This window comes from Tamandua tetradactyla, chromosome 7, assembly GCF_023851605.1.
Source record: "Tamandua tetradactyla isolate mTamTet1 chromosome 7, mTamTet1.pri, whole genome shotgun sequence".
In the NCBI taxonomy this organism is placed as follows: domain Eukaryota; kingdom Metazoa; phylum Chordata; class Mammalia; order Pilosa; family Myrmecophagidae; genus Tamandua; species Tamandua tetradactyla.
Window position 1 is genome coordinate 123,683,590 of NC_135333.1, and position 20,150 is coordinate 123,703,739.

General features: G+C 44.5%; 1 protein-coding gene across 12 annotated transcripts in view; it reads right to left on the bottom strand.

Annotated features, from left to right (window-relative positions):
- BAZ2A (bromodomain adjacent to zinc finger domain 2A) overlaps positions 1-20,150 on the bottom strand; it is a 32,568-nt gene that overhangs the window by 10,615 nt on the left and 1,803 nt on the right. For 3 of the 12 annotated variants that reach the window (XM_077111067.1, XM_077111064.1, XM_077111066.1), the window contains exons 2-12: positions 17,202-17,286; positions 8,550-8,687; positions 6,414-7,007; positions 6,179-6,280; positions 5,360-5,545; positions 4,482-4,700; positions 3,144-3,572; positions 2,940-3,000; positions 1,726-1,834; positions 1,455-1,556; positions 1,075-1,285 (exon numbers count right to left, since the gene is read on the bottom strand). In XM_077111067.1, coding sequence (XP_076967182.1) covers positions 1,075-1,285; positions 1,455-1,556; positions 1,726-1,834; positions 2,940-3,000; positions 3,144-3,572; positions 4,482-4,700; positions 5,360-5,545; positions 6,179-6,280; positions 6,414-7,007; positions 8,550-8,685 — 2,149 coding nt within the window. In that variant the 5' untranslated portion in view covers positions 8,686-8,687; positions 17,202-17,286. Of the gene's footprint in view, positions 1-1,074; positions 1,286-1,454; positions 1,557-1,725; positions 1,835-2,939; positions 3,001-3,143; positions 3,573-4,481; positions 4,701-5,359; positions 5,546-6,178; positions 6,281-6,413; positions 7,008-8,549; positions 8,688-16,010; positions 16,327-16,553; positions 16,755-17,201; positions 17,287-18,253; positions 18,353-20,150 lie in introns of those variants that run through there. The other 9 variants (XM_077111069.1, XM_077111061.1, XM_077111063.1 and 6 more) reach the window with 6 other exon arrangements.

Sequence of the window (20,150 nt, forward strand, 5' to 3'; positions counted from 1 at the left end):
TGTTTTGTTTTGTTTTAAGCATACATAATTAAATGTCAGGGATAAAAAATGTTAGAGTCATCTGCTCTGGGGGTGGCACAAAGAACCCAAATGACATCTCCTGCCCAGAAGCACTAGCCCCTGGAGCCCATCAGACTGCTTTATAAGGGATCTGGATCTGGCTGATGGAAAAGGGGTCGCAATGACAGAGTAAACCTACAGCCCTTTCTCTCTTACACACTACCTGACATGGGCAGCAACCAACAGACAGAGATTTGAGAGCAAAGAGAGTACCAGAGAGAAAGGGCCCAGATAATGGACATCTCAGTAGCATGTGGGTGACTCTGCCATAGTTTCTGTTTATACTCAGCTCCCATGTCTTCTTCCTTTTTGGAAGACTGAATAGTGAAGTATAATTCTGCAAACAGTAGAGTATTTTAGAATTGACGTTTTTAATATGAATACCTATTATTATTATTATTATTATTATTATTATTTTTGCTTCTGGTATAGAAACACTACCACTACCACATCTGTCAATTAGACAGATATTATCTGTAAATGAAGCAAGTGACTTGTTCCAAGTCACAGTCATTATACAGGAAAGATGAAATTCTAAAGTGGTGTCAAAGACTAAATTTTTTTCACATTCTTTACACTACCTCAAGATAAATGTAATATTTATTGAAAAAATAGATAGCTAATTCACTAAAATACTGCCAATTATCTTTTTAATTCAGACATGAATTCTGAATCTTTGTGATGATGGTAATAATTTAAGGTAAGTGATGTACTACTGAATCTGATGCGATAAGAGAGAAGTTGAAAGGTAGGTAGAAAGGACATGAAAGTCCTCTCTTTGGAACCAATGCCATCATCTTCCAACAGGAAGAATAACTCAAGGAAGAAATTGGATGGAAAAGAAGTACTCTAAAAGTGCTGGGACCCCAGCATCCCAGGGAGAAGTTGATTCAGATTCATTCTGTCCAGATAATGTCAGTTATACTCCTTGGAAACCCAGGTATGAATAATTTGTCAGCACTTCAGATACCCCATGGGGTGAACAGCATTCCAAAGTAGGAAATACCACTGTACCTTGGGCTTCCAATTTCTTTAGGAGGCGGCTGTCTGTCTTATTCAATAGCTCAGTGATTTTGACTTTGGGTGGCCGACCTCGGCCCCGTTTCACTTTGGGGATTTCCTTGGTCTTGGCCTTCTCAGTGTTTCGAGGTCGGCCCCGTTTGCCAGTGATTGCTTGAATCCTGGATGGGATCTCCTCTGCTGAGAGCTGTACCCACTGCAAGCCCTAAGATAATGAGGAAGACTGTGTTACCATACAAGGGAATCAGTACAGGCAACCAGGCCCTCTGAACCATTCAATGTCCCAGAACCTCCAAACCCCACAAAAGGAAGCTGTAGTTTGTTCAGCAACCCTTTCTCAGGAACAAAAACATATTTAACCCTTGGGACTGCACCTCTGGTGTGTCTCTTTCTTCAAAGAAATCTCCAATAGGCATACGGGGACTGAAGCTGAAGTGTTCACGGCGGACACTGTGTACCACATTACGGCTCAGGTACTAAGAGGAGGAGGTAAGGTGGCATTAATAAATTTGTGGCCCTACCATAATTTTGCCCAGCAATGGCACAAGCAGAACAGGCACCACAGGAGACAATGCCAGCCTGCTGCCACTGGGCCTGAGAAAGGAGCTGGTGTTTCCCTAAGAAAACCCATGAAAGCTACATTACCTTGATCACTTCTGGGAACTGTTTCATCCTCTTCCCACAGGGGCCATAATACCAGGTCTCCCCCTGCCATCGGTGGCTGCCCTTCTTGATGCGCACCTCTCTCCGCCATCTGCCAGAGAAGCACACGGGCCCTGCCACCAGGTCACACCTCTACCCATTCCCATGCCACCCAGGAGCCAAACCCACTGAGCAAATGACTCTCTCATAATCTGTCTCACTAGAACCACAGGTAGATGCAGAAGGAGCATGACACAAGCTTGGCTAGAAGGCAAGCTTGAGTTCTAGCTAATCTCTCAGGTCCTCAATTAGAAAGCAAACTGCACAAGCCCAGAAAGACATCCATCCTTCCTTTTACAATGTCAGTGAGATGAGTGGCCAGAACTCCCTCCCTGATGCCATTCAGGGCAATTACTGGATCTCTAGTAAAGAGGATGAAGACCTAAGGGAATTAATGCAGGAAAGACAAGACAAGGGAGGCAAGCAGAAGTTGGTAAATTTATTGCTAACCCCACAGGTAAACTCATTGACCCCATGAAATGACTCAAATAGGACAGGGTCTCACTAAGAACGATATGCTTCTAACAATAGATTATTCTAAGACCTACCCTTATTCTTCCCTTAAAACTTGATGCAGTATTAAGACTTGGTGAACACAATAGCTTAGAGGAATGGGGGTGGGGAAAATCCAGGAAGGTAGTTAGTCCTATAAGGTCCTTGCTGTCAGCTAGCTTGCTCATTCTGGTCATGTACTGTTCCTACCTTTACTTCTCCCCAAAGCATTATAATAACAAAATAATAATAATAGTAATAAAAACAAAAAAACACCAAGAAAATAACAACAAAAAACTCAACTTATTGGTACTATGCCACTCCCTACTCACTGTTATCCCTCCTCCACACAAATAGAACAAGCCAGACACAGTTTGAGCATCTGAGTCCGCAAGTCACCAACTGGGTTTGGAAAAGACAATAGCTGGACCCTTTGAGCAAAAGTGAGTTACTACAGAATGAGGAAAGAATAGGTGAGGGGAAACAGACTTCCAGAGAGGAAGAAGGAAAGTCAAGAACATTGTCATTACAGATAACTGTCCTTTCATCCACTCCTGTCTAACCCATTCTTCCGCCACTTCAGACAAGGAAAGGAGGTCCCTTCTTTCTAGAGTCATGTATTAAACTTGTCAAGGTCAATGTATATAGCAAACTAGAGCATTTACCCATGCTGGAGGGGAAGACGAACTTCTTCTGGGGTAGCAATACGTCTCCTCAGGACATCGCCTTGGGAGGAAGACAGGGAATACCCAAGTTAAGAATTAAAGCAAAATATTGAAATAGGCCTGTAGGGAAGGGCCTAAATGCAACATGGGACAGAAATTTTTCCTGGAATTATTCTAGGGGTAGACTAGAATCTGGACACTAACCACTACCAGATGTTGTGACTCCTTCTCCAGTGATCTCTTCCAGGTCAGCAGTAGTTGCAGAGAAGCTGCTGACATCCTTATTTGCTGGGGAGGCTGTTGGGAAGGCAGCTGTTGGGGAAGCTTCAGGGGAGACTTTAAGGGAGGCAACTGGAGAGTCTGTCAGGGAGACTTCTGAGGAGACAGCTGGGAGGGCTGCTGGGGAGGCTGGAGAGACTGTTGGGAAGGCTGTTGGGGAGACAACTGGAGAGATTTCTGTAGACACTTCTGGGGAGGCTGTAGGTGAGACTGCTGGTGAGACTTCTGGGTGTAGCTGAATAGCAGATGCCTGATCAGAGGTTGGCTGGGGCAGGGTTGGTGGGAAGTCTGAATCCTGAGTCTCCATTTCTTCCTGTTCTGTATCACTACCATTATTCAGATCAAAGCTGTTATCTAGATCAAAGGGACAGGATGGGTAAAGGAAAAATGTTGGCACACAAGACAATCTACTTAATCAAACTTGGACTAAATGAATGAGATTACTTTGAGGGCTTTTCTCTACTTTTGGAAACAAAGATGTAGCATATGTATTTCTTCCCCAACCATTCATGAAGGTTAAAGGGCAAAGCTGTTGCTGCTGTCATCATATAAAGAAACATCTTCTACCTGAAGCCAGTAAGCCCTCTGGCCTCCTTTTTCCTGAAATTCCAAGTCTCATAAATTCTTCTGGGCACAGGGCAGAGGTCAGAGTGTAGTGATGTGTGCCTTTTTTTTTTTTTAATTAATTAAAAAAATTAACAAACAAAACATTTAGAAATCATTCCATTCTACATATATAATCAGTAATTCTTAATATCATCCCATAGTTGCATATTCATCATTTCTTAGTACATTTGCATCGAGTTAGAAAAAGAAATAAAAAGACAACGGAAAAAGAAATAAAATGATAATAGAGAAAAAAAAACTATACATACCATACCCCTTACCCCTCGCTTTCATATACCACTATTTCAAACTGAATTTATTTTAACATTTATTCCCCCTATTATTTATTTTTATTCCATATGTTCTACTCTTCTGTTGATATAGTAGCTAAAAGGAGCATCAGACATAAGGATTTCACATTCACAAAGTCTGATTGTGAAAGCTATATCATTGTTCAGTCATCATCAAGAAACATGGCTACTGGAGCACAGCCGTGTGCCTTTTTTAGTACCATCATATTCTACCCAATATTCCCTTCAGGCCCCAGCAAGGTACTCAAGCAGATTTCCCATCCCTGAGGCCCTAACTATGAGACCTATTCTCTCTCTTTTTCCAAAGTCAAGTGCCATGCTCTTTGTCCTACCTCTCCACACTTACCTTGCAGGACAGACTCCCCTAGGACAGGTGGAGAGGTGGGGCTGGCAAAGATAGAAGCTGAAGTTTGACTATCATCAGCCAGAAGACTGAAGGCAGTGGCATTATTCAGGGAAGGGCAATCAAGAGCAGAGATCACAGGGCTGTCCCCAAGAGGCAGCTTGTCCTCCGCACCCATCAGCTCCGTGTCATCTATACCATAGAGTCCTCCGCTCACTGGCTCTATTCATGGAAGTGGAAAAATTAAAAAAAAAAAAAAGCAGGATATTGAGGAAAAAACAGAAGGCAAGATTCCTTTTAGGAATATTCATCTGAAAATATCCAATTCTAGTTCCCAGAACCTGTGAAGGTATTTCCTAATATTAAATTAGGGGTAATTGGCAACCCTCTCCCTGAAAGAGTAAAGTCATCAGACTGTAGTGATCATTAAAGCTTGAGATGAAAATGAAAGGAAAGGCATTGGCCCTTTATGAACCCACAGACCCAAGCAAAATTCTATTATCTATTGTAAAACAAGCCTTTTTAATACTTTGCTGGGTAAAACGGTTTAATTACTTTCTGGCAAATGTTTTCAAATGTTTTCTCTCTAGTTAGAGAAACCCAAAAGCCCAACTATGTGGTAATAAGTCCCCATTTAGTGAATTATTACAGCCCAAGGCTCTTGGCCAAAAGAGATATTGGGAGACCTGGGAAATGAACCAATTTAGTTCAGAGTGCAGTTGGCCCAGCCAGTGGCATGTAACTGTGGTCTGCCAGGATTATCTGGATGACCTAAAGCTCCAGACTCCTTGCAACTTTGCCTAGTTTACTATATCTTCCCAAGTAGTAGACAAATGGCTACCCTCTGCAGGGATAAGTTGGAGGGACGCCTCCAAGCCCACCTGGTGCCAGAGAGTTGAAGGGCTCCAGAGAGTCTTCACTGAGGATTGGTGTGTCTTCCAGTTGATCAGGAAGGTGTGAAGGATCATCTAAGCAGCTCACTGTGGGGTCAGGCACCAGGACTGAGACCTCTTGGTGTAATGCCTCCACAGAGGGGACAGAGCCATTATAGCCACATATCTTCAATTCTGAGAAATCCCAGAAGAGGGTAGAAGTCAAAATCAGTGTCATTAACCAGTTCATTTAGCTATAGTATGTAGACAATCTTTGCTAGAGGGATATTCACTTATTCAACATTTATAGCTGTCAGGGTGCCAGTTCTAGGTTGGGTACCGATCATACCAATATACTCCTAAGCTGGTAAAATCCTATTGCAGACAAAGAGAGGGGACAGGGGAGTAGGGTCTGAGACCAGAACTCCATCATGCTCTCAGGTATCTACCCCATCTTGTGAGAACAGGTGGTAAAAAGAGAAAACATCCTGTGATATTACAGGGTGATTACTCTTATACTTGGAATCAAATAAAGCTAAACTTTTATATATTGAGGGGAAAAAATGAGAGGACTCGTCACATGTACCAATAATAACAACGAAAAAGGACACTGAGGAAACAAGCAACATTATGCTCTGCCTGCCTTCTTCCCTCCTTCATGTGCCCACCACTACTAGGGCTCAGCCCAGTTCAGCAGCCAGTGTGACCCTGCCATTGTCAGTCAAGAACTACCTCAGTGCCTACTAGATAATGCCCCAACCCCCTCTATTTTGGAAGAAGCCCTTCTTGATGCAGGGTGTCTGTTGGGGCTGTTTCGGGCTCGCCCACCTGCCCTCTCCAGGCCAGGAGCTCTGCATGAGCTTGAAATAATTTGCACTCCCACTCGCGAGCTGGTGCTGCTGCCGCAAAAACACCAGCCACTTGGCTCTGCTAATCACCAACATGCAAATCAGCCTCCACTGCAGAGAGCTGGAAAGACAAGTTTTCCTCACCTCAAAAAGCCACTGTCCCCCCAGCCCCACTTTCCCTCTCCCCACCCAGCTTGTAGGGCCCACAGTTATACCTGGCTGCTCTTCTTCCAGCTCCAGGCTGCCTACCAAGCCAGTGCCATTCTCTGCCACAACTGAAGTCAGTTCCTTTTCTGCTGTCTCATCATGATGGATACCACTGCCTACCTCCTGGGAGGGTGCAAAGGTCTGGATGCTGGATCCCAACATAGGAGAAGACTGGGGGGAGGTGAAAAAACTAGGGGGTCCATTGGGCATCACCTCAAAATTCTGATCAGGAAAGGAATCATAGAGTTCCTGTGAGTCAAAGTTAAGCCCCATGGGACTCTGGGTACCGTTGGCCCAAAACTCTTGGCTCCCAGCCCGAAGGTTAGTGTTGTGACTTGGGGATGAAGGTTGCCGGCTGCCCCCAAGGATGCCGTTGAGTGGGTACTGTCCCCCCGAAAACTGGGAGAGAAGGGGTGGGTCCTTGAGGTTGCTGCCAGGATTGGCAGATGGATACTGTGAGTAGTTCCAGAGACAGTCGTAGGCCACGTTGGGGTGATGGAGGTGTGAAGTGCTGGAGGAGTGAGGAGCAGAGTTCAAAATCCCTGAAGTAGTAGTGTGAGATACAGTAGATAAGCCATTAACATTCACATCCCCATTCAAACCTGGCAGAGAATGAGGGAAGAGTCAGTTACTGATATGTATGTAAGTAACTCTACCAAAAGAGCCCAAAGTCACAACTGACTAGACATAGGGAAGGTGAAGGGATGGTGATTCCCTCTCTGCTATATTTGGCTTTTTGGCCTCCAGGGTACACCAAACCCAGATGTTCCTGGATATAAGCTCAGCAACTGCTGCTTGAGGCTCCTGAATAGGGGGCTGGGAGTTCTCCTGGCCTACCATGGGAGCCACAGAGAGCTTGTTGCTGTAGATGTTCAGAGCTCTTTTTTTTTTCCCTTCAATGAAACTATTTGCAGATTCCCTATAGTCACATGCATTCTTCCCCACCCTCATTCCCTAGGGGAATTTATCCCTTGGAAGGGGATGGGTAAATTCTTCAGGGCGGCCTTTTCTTCAGTATTTGTTTGGCCTCTCAATGGCACTGGAAGGGACAGCCTCACCTCACTGGCACATGCAGATCCAGCACTTTGTGCTAGGCTAAGAATAGAATTTGCAGTCACCACAGCGACAAGATCCCAGCTGGAAGGCCGGGCTTGGCCCTCCCCATAAGCCCTGGAGGGTAATTTACGGGGGTGGGGGGGGAATCTTTGCACACCCAGTGCTGCAAACTTCAGCTTTCAACACCAATGGCAACCCCTGGGTTGGAGGACAATCAAATAAAAGGAACCAGGATACTAAGGAAGCTGAGGGGAAAAAAATTCCAGTGAAATAAAGGAGCTCCTATGCCTCTATCTAAATATATAGGACTATCCTATAGAGCGTAAGAGGGAGAAGTGAAAAGGATAAGCCCGTGGCAGTATATTTTTACGCAAGGAAGGAGGGAAGCATGTAGGCTTCTCTCTGTTTCCAAGCACAAAGGACCTGAAACCCAAGTAAGATTAGAGAACCACTTGACAGAGCTATGCTAGAGAGCAAATGATAAGCTATATCCAGGAAAAGACCCAATCCTGGCAGAAACACTCCTTTCTGGAATTATAAAGGTTCTTCTCTGGGGTACTAAAACCCTCCTTGTCCCTACGTTCCATCCTCAAGGACACGTAGCAAGGGTACTTCTAGCATCTGATTTCTACATTCCAACCTTCACCCAACCCCCACACCCAGTCCTAGCCCAATGTAGTTCCTCAGAGGACTAGCTCTCTCTCTTTCTCTATCTCTCTCTCTCATGGGTACAACCTGGTTATCAGCAGCAGTAGCTGCCTCACCGCTCTTTGGCAGTAGCCAGGGAACAGGGGCTGACAGAAGAGAGGACTAAAATGAAAAAAGCCAGTATGCTTTTCTAATCCCTTCCAACCCTAAACCTTAAGTCAAGACTAAAAGTTTGTTCCACAAACTCCTAAACTTCTTCTTAGAAAGCCTTGTTTCTCTCCAGCACCTGAACTCTGGAGATTAACTTCTTCCCTCTTCACCTGGCAAGAAAGAGAACTGTTGTGGAGTAGCTAGCCCAGAGGGGAAACAAATCTCCCATCAACTTGCTCTAAAGGAATAATATCCATCCCCTCCCCAGGACATGCAGTCCTCATACTCACTTTTCCCTTGCTGGGGGAAGTTCATGGGAGACCCGTTAGTGTAGAGGCCCTCCCCTGAGGAAGGAGAGGGTTTCAGTCCTGAGGCAGCAGGTGCAGGGGGAAGGCCAGTAAAGTTAAAATGGTCGTTTGCCTCCATTTCTGTAGGAGGGGAGAGAGGGGGAGGGAAATACTGGCAGTTAAACAAGGTTATATCACCAGGAATTTTCTAGAGGAAATGAATGTCCCCTCCTATTACCTACTTACCCTTCACCTACCTAAATAGTGGGGGAAGGTAGAGGCTGAAAAAAGAAGAGGAAATATACCCCTAACTTGGGCAATGACCCAATAGAAATAAATCTTGTAAACCCAGCCTAGACCTTGTAGTAATAGAAAGAGCTAGTGAGAGGAACCAAGGTTAAAGTATAGAAGAGCCTGCCCCTCTATATCTCTGTATAAGCCCCTCACTAGGCCAGGTTACTTCTCTATGTAGGGTATTAGCTCTCTACTGTAACATTTAACATTCTCTTTCCTTTCATTTTTTTCTTAAAGGTAAGACCAAAATCTCAGGATCTATAGAAGGTTCCCAAAGCAACTTTTTAAAAAAATGGGACTCCATGGAGATGACTATTGGCAGGAAAAGCATATCTGATATATTCTATGTTCTGTTTTGTTATCATACTGACTTGAGCTAAGCAGAATTTTCATGTTATCTTATCCATAGCTTTCAACAACTGAAGAAGAGAGTACAGTTACATTAGTAAAGGAATATGAAAAGGACAATACGTTTCAGAAAAGATGACCATAATTGCAAAACCCAAATCATCCAGCAACACTTCTACTCCTCAATCATGGGAAACAACACGCCCCTCAAGAACACAGGTCAGAAAAATGTCAGCAATGAAAATGAATAAATGAGAGGGTATCCCAAAGAATATTAATGTGTCATATCTATGATGGTACTTGCGAATGTTTTGGTTTTCTGGTTTAAATGTCATAAAGAGAACACTACAAAGAAGATACTTATTTATAAATGTTGTGGCTCACTGAGGATGGTATGGTTAAAAACCTTCTCACCATCTCCTGAGTATGTGGTGATAAACTACAGGAATGATAAGATGTGAAACCCTTGATGCGAATTAATTTCACTTTGATAGAGCAGAAAGAAGAGGGAAGAAAGATAGGAAGCAGAAGCCAGAGTTATTGGTAAAGTCCAATGCATCAGTCAGATACTTGCGCTATACTAAGATATACTAACTTGATGTGTGAAAGACAGGATCTGTCTTGATAAAGGAAAATCAACTCCTTGGCTTACTATGCTTTAAAAAGGGTGGAATAATTCAGAGAGAAAGGGTTTCTCTGTCAGGCTCCCAAGATGAGGCAAAAAGCAGTCCAAGGTAACATTTTAAACAGCCTCTTTTAAAAAAGAACTAAATGTAAATTAGCTTAAGAACATATATGAACACTGACCAAGATCTGCCTGTGTTATGTTCCCTAGTAGTCTACACATCACAAATTAAACATGATTATGTACATATATAAATCTAAAATAATTCTGACCATGTAATATAAAATGAAATAATATAGTTCATGCATGACAGCTATAAAAATTTTCCAGGCTAAATACCATAATTGCCTCTACTTAACAAATTTTAGCCAAAATTAAGAGGGGAAAAAAAAAAGCAGTTTGTATTTTGTTGTTTTTTAGGAAACGGACTTATCTTCCACAGAGGATTTTTCATCTCCACTCTAAAATAAGCAGCAGACATAAGCCTGCTATGTTTAGATGAAGAAATTAGGTCTCTATAAAGAAAAGAACTTAGGGTCCTCCCACACTTCCCTATAGTTAAGGACCCCTCCTCAGCAGCAAGGGAAATGAAAATTTAGCATTATAAGTGATCCTTCTGAAATGAAAAAAGATCTCAAGGATGAAAGTTCATTCATCTCTAGGTTAGGTTCCTTCCAAAGCATACATCACAGGGCACAGAAAACATTTGTAGTTCATTTCAGAAGTCCTGGAAATGCTAGGCCTGATAAGCCAATCTCACCTTACCACCATCACCCATGTCCCTACCCTCAGAGTTTTAAGTGGATACATTTCTCTGACATACATATACATCTTTCCTCCTATGAGAACTTGACTATATCCTCCCACTTGGTGATATGCCATAGAATTCTTTTCTCCATTCTCTATTTGAATCCATGAGGGAACTAGTGACCTCCTCCTCTCTGCTACCCTGGGAAAACATAACACTTCCTGTTTCATAAATTGAAATCTAATAAAAATACATGGATGGCTCACAGAAATCAGATAAGTGAAAGGAATGGTAAATTATCTGGTGCCTTAGGTCTGATTCCCTACCAGCCTCTACTGAAGGGATAGCACACCACAATCACTGCATTTATAAGATACTTCCCAAACACATAAAATATTCTTTGTGTGTGTACAGTGTGACTGCAGTATAATGTAGTGGGCTCCAGGTTCAAAAACAGTTCTAGCGCTTACTAGCAGGGTGACCTTGGACAAGTTACTTAATCTTGCTGAGCAGCAGTTTCATCATCTGTAAAAATTTTAGTATTCATCTCTAGGGCCTGCAAGGATTAAATGAGATAATCTATATAAGATACTATAGTCAGGCCTTATATGCAACTTGACACTGATTTCAGATGCTTATAAATATAGGATCACAGTAAAGGAATACAAAGATAGTATGAATAGCTCTTCTCAGCAATTAACTCAGGTTTAATGTGATTTAACCTTCCTACCCAAAATGCTTTTCACAATAAAGCTTGGAGGTAAATTGTGCCCTTCCATCTAAAGCCAGTAAGAATAGTAAAGCAGCAAAGGAGGGTGTTTCCCTTTGAACTAATAGGATTTTGGTCACATGAAAAAAGAAATCAATCAGTGACCACCCCCTAGAAAAGACAGCTATCCTGACCAGGAGGTGTGAACAGGCAAGCACCTAACCCAGGACCAGTTGTGTGTAAATAGATCTCTTAAAAGACCCTATGTTTCACTTCTCAGAGTTAAGGAACACTGACCCTTCTGCTCCAAGCAGCAAAGCCCTGGCTAAAAGGCCAAATAAATAGAGCACTTTTCTCTCAATCTCAATCAAAGAGTTACTATCCTGTACACAGACCTGTGACATGGTTTTACCAAAAAAGGCTGACAATGCACCAAGTGTTGAAGTAATTATTACAGATTTCAACACTGTTGCAGGTGCTCTGACCAATCCTAATACTAGGGCTTCCAACGCCAACCCCCAGAAAGATAAGATACATAAACACCCTCTGGTTAGGACACCTTAGTGGTCCCTGTAGCTCTTTGGTTTTCATTCCATATAGCACACCAAAATTCCTAATGGGGATGTTTCTATATATTTTTGGAAGGGGTGGGGAGAAATTGATAAATATTTACCTTCACTAGACAGCAAAGGCAACTTTTCTGTATAGAAAATAAATCATACCATTACATTTTAGCTTTATAATTGTGAATATTACGAAGGATATTTCTCAACTCTGCACAAACTCTGGATTCACTCACCATATTCTAATATAGTGGTTGCTCCCCAGTGATATCTGGTAAATGTCTGAAGGTGTGCGCTACAGGCATCTAGTGAGTGGAGGTTAGGCATGCTACTAAACATCCTACAGTGCACAGGACAGCCTTCTACAATAAAGAATTACCTGGTCCAAAATGTCAACAATGCCAAAGTTGAAAAAAATTTGCACCAACAGAAAAGCTACCTCATTCCTGCGTTGGGAAAGTTCCAAAAGTTTTCACTACCCCCAATTCCCAATACTTCAAGCAAGGACACTTTGACTTAATACCTAAAACCCCTTTCCTGGCTAAACACTCTTCCTCCGCCAATATAGGGTTCTACCGGCAAACCACAAAATTGAGATACTCTCTAACTCAATCAGGATAGTTTACTCTAATGGTCCCAGTAAAAAGCTTCCTGTGAAAGTCTGACTTAGACAAACTACAGCATGAAATGACTGAAGCTCATTCTCTCTAAAAATGTCCTTTCCTTACCCTTCCCTGGTCATGATTCCAAATCAGGCAGAAGGAAGAGTATACTGAGAGAGACAACGGCCTTGTTCAGGTTGCTCAGGAAAATGCCAAAATGATTCTCTTTGGTCCTTATCTCTTCTAAAGTATGTAGGTTCCATAGCAAAAACAGGATTTTAAGTTTCACCACTATATATCCAGTACCTAATTTAGTGCTAAGCACATAAAAGAACCAAAGGAAATATTTTTGTTGACCCTATGGACTAAATAAATCAATGGGTAAATCTACCTTTTCTTTCATTACCAGTTTACTCAATCTACTATTCTCAGAGAATCAAAATTCAGCCTTATTCACGGACATAAAAATTCCTAGAGGGAAGAAAGGCCCCAAATTTTAGCATATTCTAGATAGCCTCCCCTTGCAGAAAATAAGGGCTAAGGGCTGGAACGAAACAAGTACTGGGAATGGTACTGGCAATATATTTAAAGTCTAAATTATTAAAACGTTCTGCTTAATTCAACTGAACAATGACGTACACAGTAGGTTTTTAAGTATTTGTTGACTGAGTAAAGGAATCATATAACTACCTAACCATAAGCTAGGTTTTCTGACACAGTACCAGTCACTTCACCGTCAGATCACTGGGAATACCTCTGAAATTACAAGACATTAAAAGCCACACTCCAGAGGTTATATAACAAGGATATTCCCTCTTTCAGCTCCGATATTTCTCAGAATTTCAGGTCAACACTTAAGGATGCCAACTTTTCCTCCAAGAAGATACTCATCCCCACCACTACCACAAAAAAACTGAGCTGGGCAAGGATCCTATTAGTGAAGCAGGTTATAGAGAGTCAAATTCCAGAAGACCAAAAGTAGTGAGACTACCTGTCTCTTAAGAATCCTTGTTTTACTTTTTTTCTGACCAATTTTTTAAAGATTACATTATCCTTCAGTTTGCAAAATTCCTTTAGTAATTATTCCTTATAACTAGGGAAAGCATAAAACAGTAAGCCAATGCTACTTTTACAGTCAGTAAACCAGTCCTAGAACAATTTCTATAACTCTTCAATGGAGAAAGGTTTTTTGTTTTGCAGAATTTTATAAATTTCAAAATTATACAGACTGACAAGCTGGTGAAACATGTCCTTCTGACCATGTGCAACAATGCTGAGAAAGTATTAATCTTTCTCATCTCATTTGAGGACACCCATACCTCACGAAAAAAAAAAAATCAGGAAGATTATTTGTCCTAGCAAATACCTTGAGTTTTATACATAAATAATACTAATAATGTTATATATAACATATATATAAAGATTCATGCTCTAGTCTATGTCCTAGTACATAACTTGGGTCTTATTGCCTCACTTTGCACATCTCACGCAATGCCAAATCTCACAGCAATTATTGACTGACTTCCATATTAGTCTGACAGTGAAAAAAAAAATAACAGTTTAATACTTGACCTCTTCAGAGGTGACAAGATTGGTCAAGCAGCCAAACACAGTCAATAACCCTAACAAACTTTGCTTCTCTCCTGGTAACACGTGATTTCAGAACCACAAGACTGCAAGATGAGCCTCTCAAGGTGTTCTAGATTTCTGACTAGCTCTGAGGTCAGCCCATGAAGTTCTCCCTGTACCTCAATTTTTTTCCTTCAGGGATTGAAAAAAAAAAAAAAGGACCAGTTAAGATTAAGAAATCCATTTCTCTGGTATAGAAATGCAGACATTTACACAAAGGTCATGAGAGATTTGCTTCATTCACCAATCAAATGAAGTCAGTATCTACTTTCTCAAAATCAGCTTCTATTTCTTTCGAGTTCAAAGAAAAAAGGGTGGTCCATTCTCCTTTCCTCACTCTTTTAACACTTAATGGAAAAACAAGTTACTATTCTGTGAGCCCTGACTTAGGTGAGGAAAAAATTTACAATCAGCATGGAATCAACCTTCTATCATAAAGCAATTCAACGGAACCAAACAGTCAAGCAGAGGAGCAAGAAAAAGCTGATATCAGACTTTGTATTCACTGTTTACAGAATATTAGCAACTTAACATACCCAGTAAAAAGAACAATGATGATATCTTAACAGTGAAGATGTCACTATCAATCACATTTGTTTATCTGTTTCTGTCCTGGACCTTTACTCTAGGGATCTACATCCAGGAGAGTGGTTTGTGATACGAAAATACTAAAATAATGATTTAAATGCTAGGCCTAAGCAGCTTTCAAGCTACTTCAAATGAAATCGCTACTTCATCTCACAAAATCTAAAATCCTATGGCCCACTCTTGTCCTTAACCAAAATGTCTTGAGACACAGTACACACATCATCACCGAATGTGCCAACAGAAATCTCCTAGAGTTATCAGGTGGGAGAAAGATTAAATCCGGACACATGACTTTACAAAGAACATAGGAAAAACTTACTTCTCTCTAAGAAGACTAATAAGGGGGAAGATGTATTTTATGGACTAAAGGGTAAATCATATGATAGCCAATTCTCCTGTACTAATTAGTTGGTTCTTCAGAACCTTCTACCTAAGTCAACCAATAGGCTTCCCAGAGGAACTGTCTCTCAGGAATGACCCCACCACCCTCACACTAACTCACTATGCCAACACACAAATCCTCTTCTCAGTCAAATCTTCCCCACCCTCTTCCACCTCTCAGAATCTACCCTTCTTTACTGCATAAGCTGACTTGCTCAGGTGTTCTACAATACGGAAACTGCCATGCTTAAGAACATTCTGAGGATCTCAAGAAGCCACTCATACCATACCACAAAAGATCCCAAGTCTTGTATGCTGAGGGAATTTTCATCACTTGAATTGAGAGTGTACCCCTGCTGGTGATAAGTGAGTTTGCTTCTCTATGACCTCTAGCGCAAGGGAGAAAAAAAAAAACCCAGACAGGGAGACAGAGATGCTTGGAAGGGGATCAGGATCAGTGAGTCAACTGCAGCGACTACTTCCAGTTGACAAATTAAGTTTATAAAAAAAAAAGTCCAATGAAAGGACTCTCAGACTACACGGTGGGCAAGATCGAGGCTTGCCCAAAAGGCCCCAGAAAATGAAACTAAATCTGATTAAAATGGACATTTCAAAACAAGAGACGCAGCAGCGAACGCACAGCTGCCATTTCCCGGCCACTTCCTGCGGGAGGCTGGGGGAGGGGCTGTTTGTGTACAGATGGAGGTGGAAGCTATCCCCCTACCACCCCCCGAAGGACGCAAATCCCTCACTCCAGCAAACCCTACAAAGGATAACTGCTATTGGCGTTGTACGCTTCTGAAAACTCGGAATTCCAGAAAAGAAAGGGATGATGTGAGATCATCTTCTCTGCCACGGAAATGGGGATCCCCTTAGTGAGGAATCCCCTTGGAAAGGGATCCCTCTTTATTCTTCCCTTCAGCCCCTAAACCCAGCTCCAAATTCAAACGCCTCAGAATCAGCCCTACAACCCTTACCCAAGAGTGTAGGATTCTCCCCGAATGCGCCGGATCTCTGCCCATGCACAACCATCCCAGTAAGGCCTCTCTCTGGCTCACCACGCCGAAGAGAACGTGTGCTCCCTTCAAGGAAGACACTCTCAGATGCCCTACTCCCCACAAACCGAGTGTTTAACCCTCCCAGGGATCCCCTCGCATTCGGACAGTCCCCACCCCCACTCGAGGAGGTGGAGCCCCTCCCGGGGATTCCACCCCGAGTCCTCCACAGGAGTCATCTCCACCAGACAGGCAGCTTCGCCGCCTCCTCCTCGTCGTCGTCGCCGCCGCCAGGAGCCCCCACAGCTCCTCCCGCCCGCGCAGCCCCGTCACGGGTCCTCAGCAGACCCACCAGCGTCCCCCCCTCTCCCGGGGGCAAGGAGACTCCCGCACGCAGCAGGGTCTTAACTGAAAATAAGCCGCAGGCAGTGATCAAGCCAGCTCCGGAACCACCGTTTCCAGAGGGAAGCCTCAGATGAAAACGGGGATCTCTCCCCTCAGGCCCCCGGGATAGACCCCACAGACCTGAGGTGGCGGCTACAGTCGGGCTCGGGGCTCGTCTCTCCCCGGGGGACGGTCGGTTCACATGGCCTCGCTCCGGGCGCCTGGAGGGGAGGGGACGCCCGCAGGGAAGGGGACAGGGTCCGGGAAGGGGGAGGGGGACGCGGCTCAACCGCGGGGCCCAAGCGGAGCCAACATGGCCGGCGGGGAGGAGGGAGCGGGAGCCGGAGGGGGCGGGGAAGCTGCGGCCCAGAGAGCCGCCCTCTGCTGCCTCCGCCTCCGGGTCCTAGCGCCCAGAATTCTGTCTTCTCCGACCCGGATCTGGGTCCTAGCGCCACTGAGTCTCCTGCCATCCGGCCACCCCTGTCCACCTGCCTTTCATCGCAGGCGGTGGTCCTGCTTCACACAAGGCAAGACGAAAGCCATGCATGGTCCCAAGGTTAACCTAAAAGACTAGGTCAAATTTCTAGGACCAAAGGCATGTGCCATTCCTTTAATAGGCGAGAGGTGGGTGGGGGCGGGGGTCTGGAAGATAATTTCGGGTGCAGTTATTCCCAGGCTGGGAAAGTGGAAAAGCAGAAGTGTGAAAGCGGGAAGGTTAGTCAGGACGATTCAGTCCTGATAAAGGGGTGGAGCAAGGCAGCGAGCCTGTGGTATCTGCTACCCACTCACCTCTGTCCCGTGGGGGCAACCTGGTACTGCCTGGATCACCACTTTCCCGGTGACATCTGCAGGGCCCTTGGCGTTGGGGAGATTCCTGTGAGTGGGAAGAGGAGGCTTGGCTCTGGAATCAAATAGTGAAGACTCAAGTCTGGCCTAAACATGGTCAGAGGGCCAGGAGATAAGAGGAAAACTGACCAGCAATACATGCCCCAAATGTCCACCTATTCTTCTGAAGGCTCTAGTTGCAGTACTTTTTCTGATAAAGTTATATGTGATAGGGTCATATGACACTGTGAAACCTTCTGAAAACAGGAGAGGAAAATCAGGCAGAAGATCAGAGTTTGGTTGTCATCTGCTATGTCTCTTACATTCAGGGCCCCAGGATGGAAGTGCCATATATTAGAGCTTAGAGAATTTCTAGCAACCTTCTCTTGTTACCAGATGAAGAAATTAAGTGCAGAGAACGACTGACCTGTTTGAGGTCAAACAGTGGATAAAAATGTGACTAGAAACCAGGTTTCCATTCCTTGCAGTTCAACAGACCTCAATATAATTCCCATTCAGTTCAGTGCAATGCATTTCTACAAACCACTGCCTAAACTGTGCAAAGCTCAGGCTGAATATTCTGGAAGAGCAACAGACAAAGCCAGGATGAGAACCTCGGGCAGATAGGGGGCACAGGGGGGGATGATTAACATATACCTTTTCCTCTGGAGGTTTGGGAAGGAAAGAGATCTGAAGACCAGGTGGTGACAGGGCAGAGAAAGGCCAAAGCCAGCAGTCTAGATTGGATTATTCCACAGAGGGATGGGTCCTTCCTGTGCTTGGGGGACAGACTCCATTCCCCCACTACAGATACTCAATAGCTTCAGCAAAGCCTCACAAAAGGTGTGGGCCAGAGAGACAAGGGGAAGGGGGCTTTCTTTCCCTCTACTAAGATTTCCAGGGGAAGTATACAGGTAGGTAAACCAAAAGCCTCTCTCCTCCCTGTCAAAAGAAAGGTTTATAGGTCACCTTGGAGAATAAGTAAAGACCCCCAACAGCCTGCTAACCTCAAGTACCTGGGTGGGTAGAGGCTACACTCAGAGGGAGCAGAGTCTTCCTTCTGGAGAAAGGAGGGATCCAGCAACCTTCTGATAAGGAAGGCCTTCTCCCATCCCCTAAATAAAGGCAGATGGAGAAGAGAGCTCAGGACATAGAACTGATTCCTGAAGGGCAGAGAAAGAGAGCTGCTATCCAATGTTTTTCTTTTCCTTTTCCCTCTCATAGGAGGGAGAATCTTCCTACCTCCCACTCCCAATCATAGGGCTGGGGAGTGGGATACTGAGCAAGCAGGGTAGGAGCCTGTGTCAGTCAGATGGGTATAGCCACGCCCATTGTCCCCTCCCCCACAGACACACACCCACCGGCTGGCCGACTCCTCTCTGCTCCGGAAGAGCCGGTTACTCCTGTGCCCCACAGACTGCCCCCACCCTTTCCGAGCCCCAGGCCTTATCTCCAGGGCAACCCCTAGGTCTATTCCAGCCAGGAGAGGGTCACCTGGGATCAGAAAAGAAATTGGGCCTGGATCTGTTCTTCCCATCCACAGCAGAATCATATTCATCCCAGCTAAACAGGGATCTTCCTTGATCTTTGAGGAGAGATGAGAGTGGGGTACCAATACGCCCAAAAGCTGGGTGTTTACTTGCCAGAAGCCACCTCAGGCAGCAGCTGTGCTTCTCCTTCTATCCAGACAACAGAGGGCAGACATTCCTCAGTCCATCAGATGCAGCCACTCACCCCTGTCCCTACCACTCCCCCACCCCCAGGAAGCTACTAGAAAAGGAAAGGGGCAAATGGTCATTTTTCAGCAACTTGTGAGAAGAATGTCTAGGGAATAGATGGAACCTCTGTCAAGCCAGGCCAGTGGGAAGATAATGAGAACAAGGAGGGAAAAATTAGCACCTGCTCCCCTTTCTCACCCTCCCTGTGTCCCTGCTGTACCACCCTGACTCTGGGGTCAGCTGCCACAGTGCCTGGCTCCACTCTGGAGCCAGATGGCAGGGACTGGGAGGGGGAAGAGAAAGAAAGAAAGAGAGGGAGAAAAGAGATTTGTTTGCATCCCTCTACCTCTCTCCTTCTCCCCCTCCAGACACTTCTGGCATCCAACCCACAACCCCACTGCTGACCACCCTCTCCTCCTCTTAGTTCCCCCCCCCCCAGCCCCATCAAACAAGACTCAGAAGAGTGAAGCAAATCCTGATGACCTGTCCCCCAATTCTGAAGGTGGAGAGTGGAAAAAGAGAGTACAAGAGAAAGAACAGTTAAGGTTACAGCTGGACTTGGAAAGGGGGAAGGAAATCCCCAATGGCCTTGGGGTAATTATTAAAGCCCTCTATCCCTACCACCTCCTCCCCCAATGGATCACATTATTAATAATGTTTATTAGATTACCCTCAGCCCTGAAATCATTCCAAATGATCCCTTTCTCTCCCCAGGTTAGTCTCTTACCTCTTTATATTTTGGGTTGGCTAGATTCTCCCATCTAAAGGACCCTAACCTCTCCCTTCTCCTCCCTCCAAGGGCATAAGTGCCCCCTTGGATTCACACCCCAGTCTGTTGCTGAACTCCCTTAATAGGCTTCTCTATGGTGGTTCAAATACAGGATGGAGAAAGCCCCAAATTCCCACCCCCAGGTCTACAACACAAGCTTCTTCAATAGCATCTTAAACCCAGAATCACAAGAATCTGGCAGAGACACATACATCCTACTCTGGGGAAAAGAGTGTTCCTAGGCTGGACTGGCCTACCCGGGGCCCAAGAAGTGGGCCCTTCCCAGCAGAGCAGGGCTTGGTTGGAGGGTACCAAGGTCAGACCCCCAAATTCCGGAAGGGGCTGGAATGGGATAAGGCTACGGGAATGCTTTAGATGGGATTTAGATGAACTTGGGCTGGGCGGAGCGCGGCCGGAAAATGATTG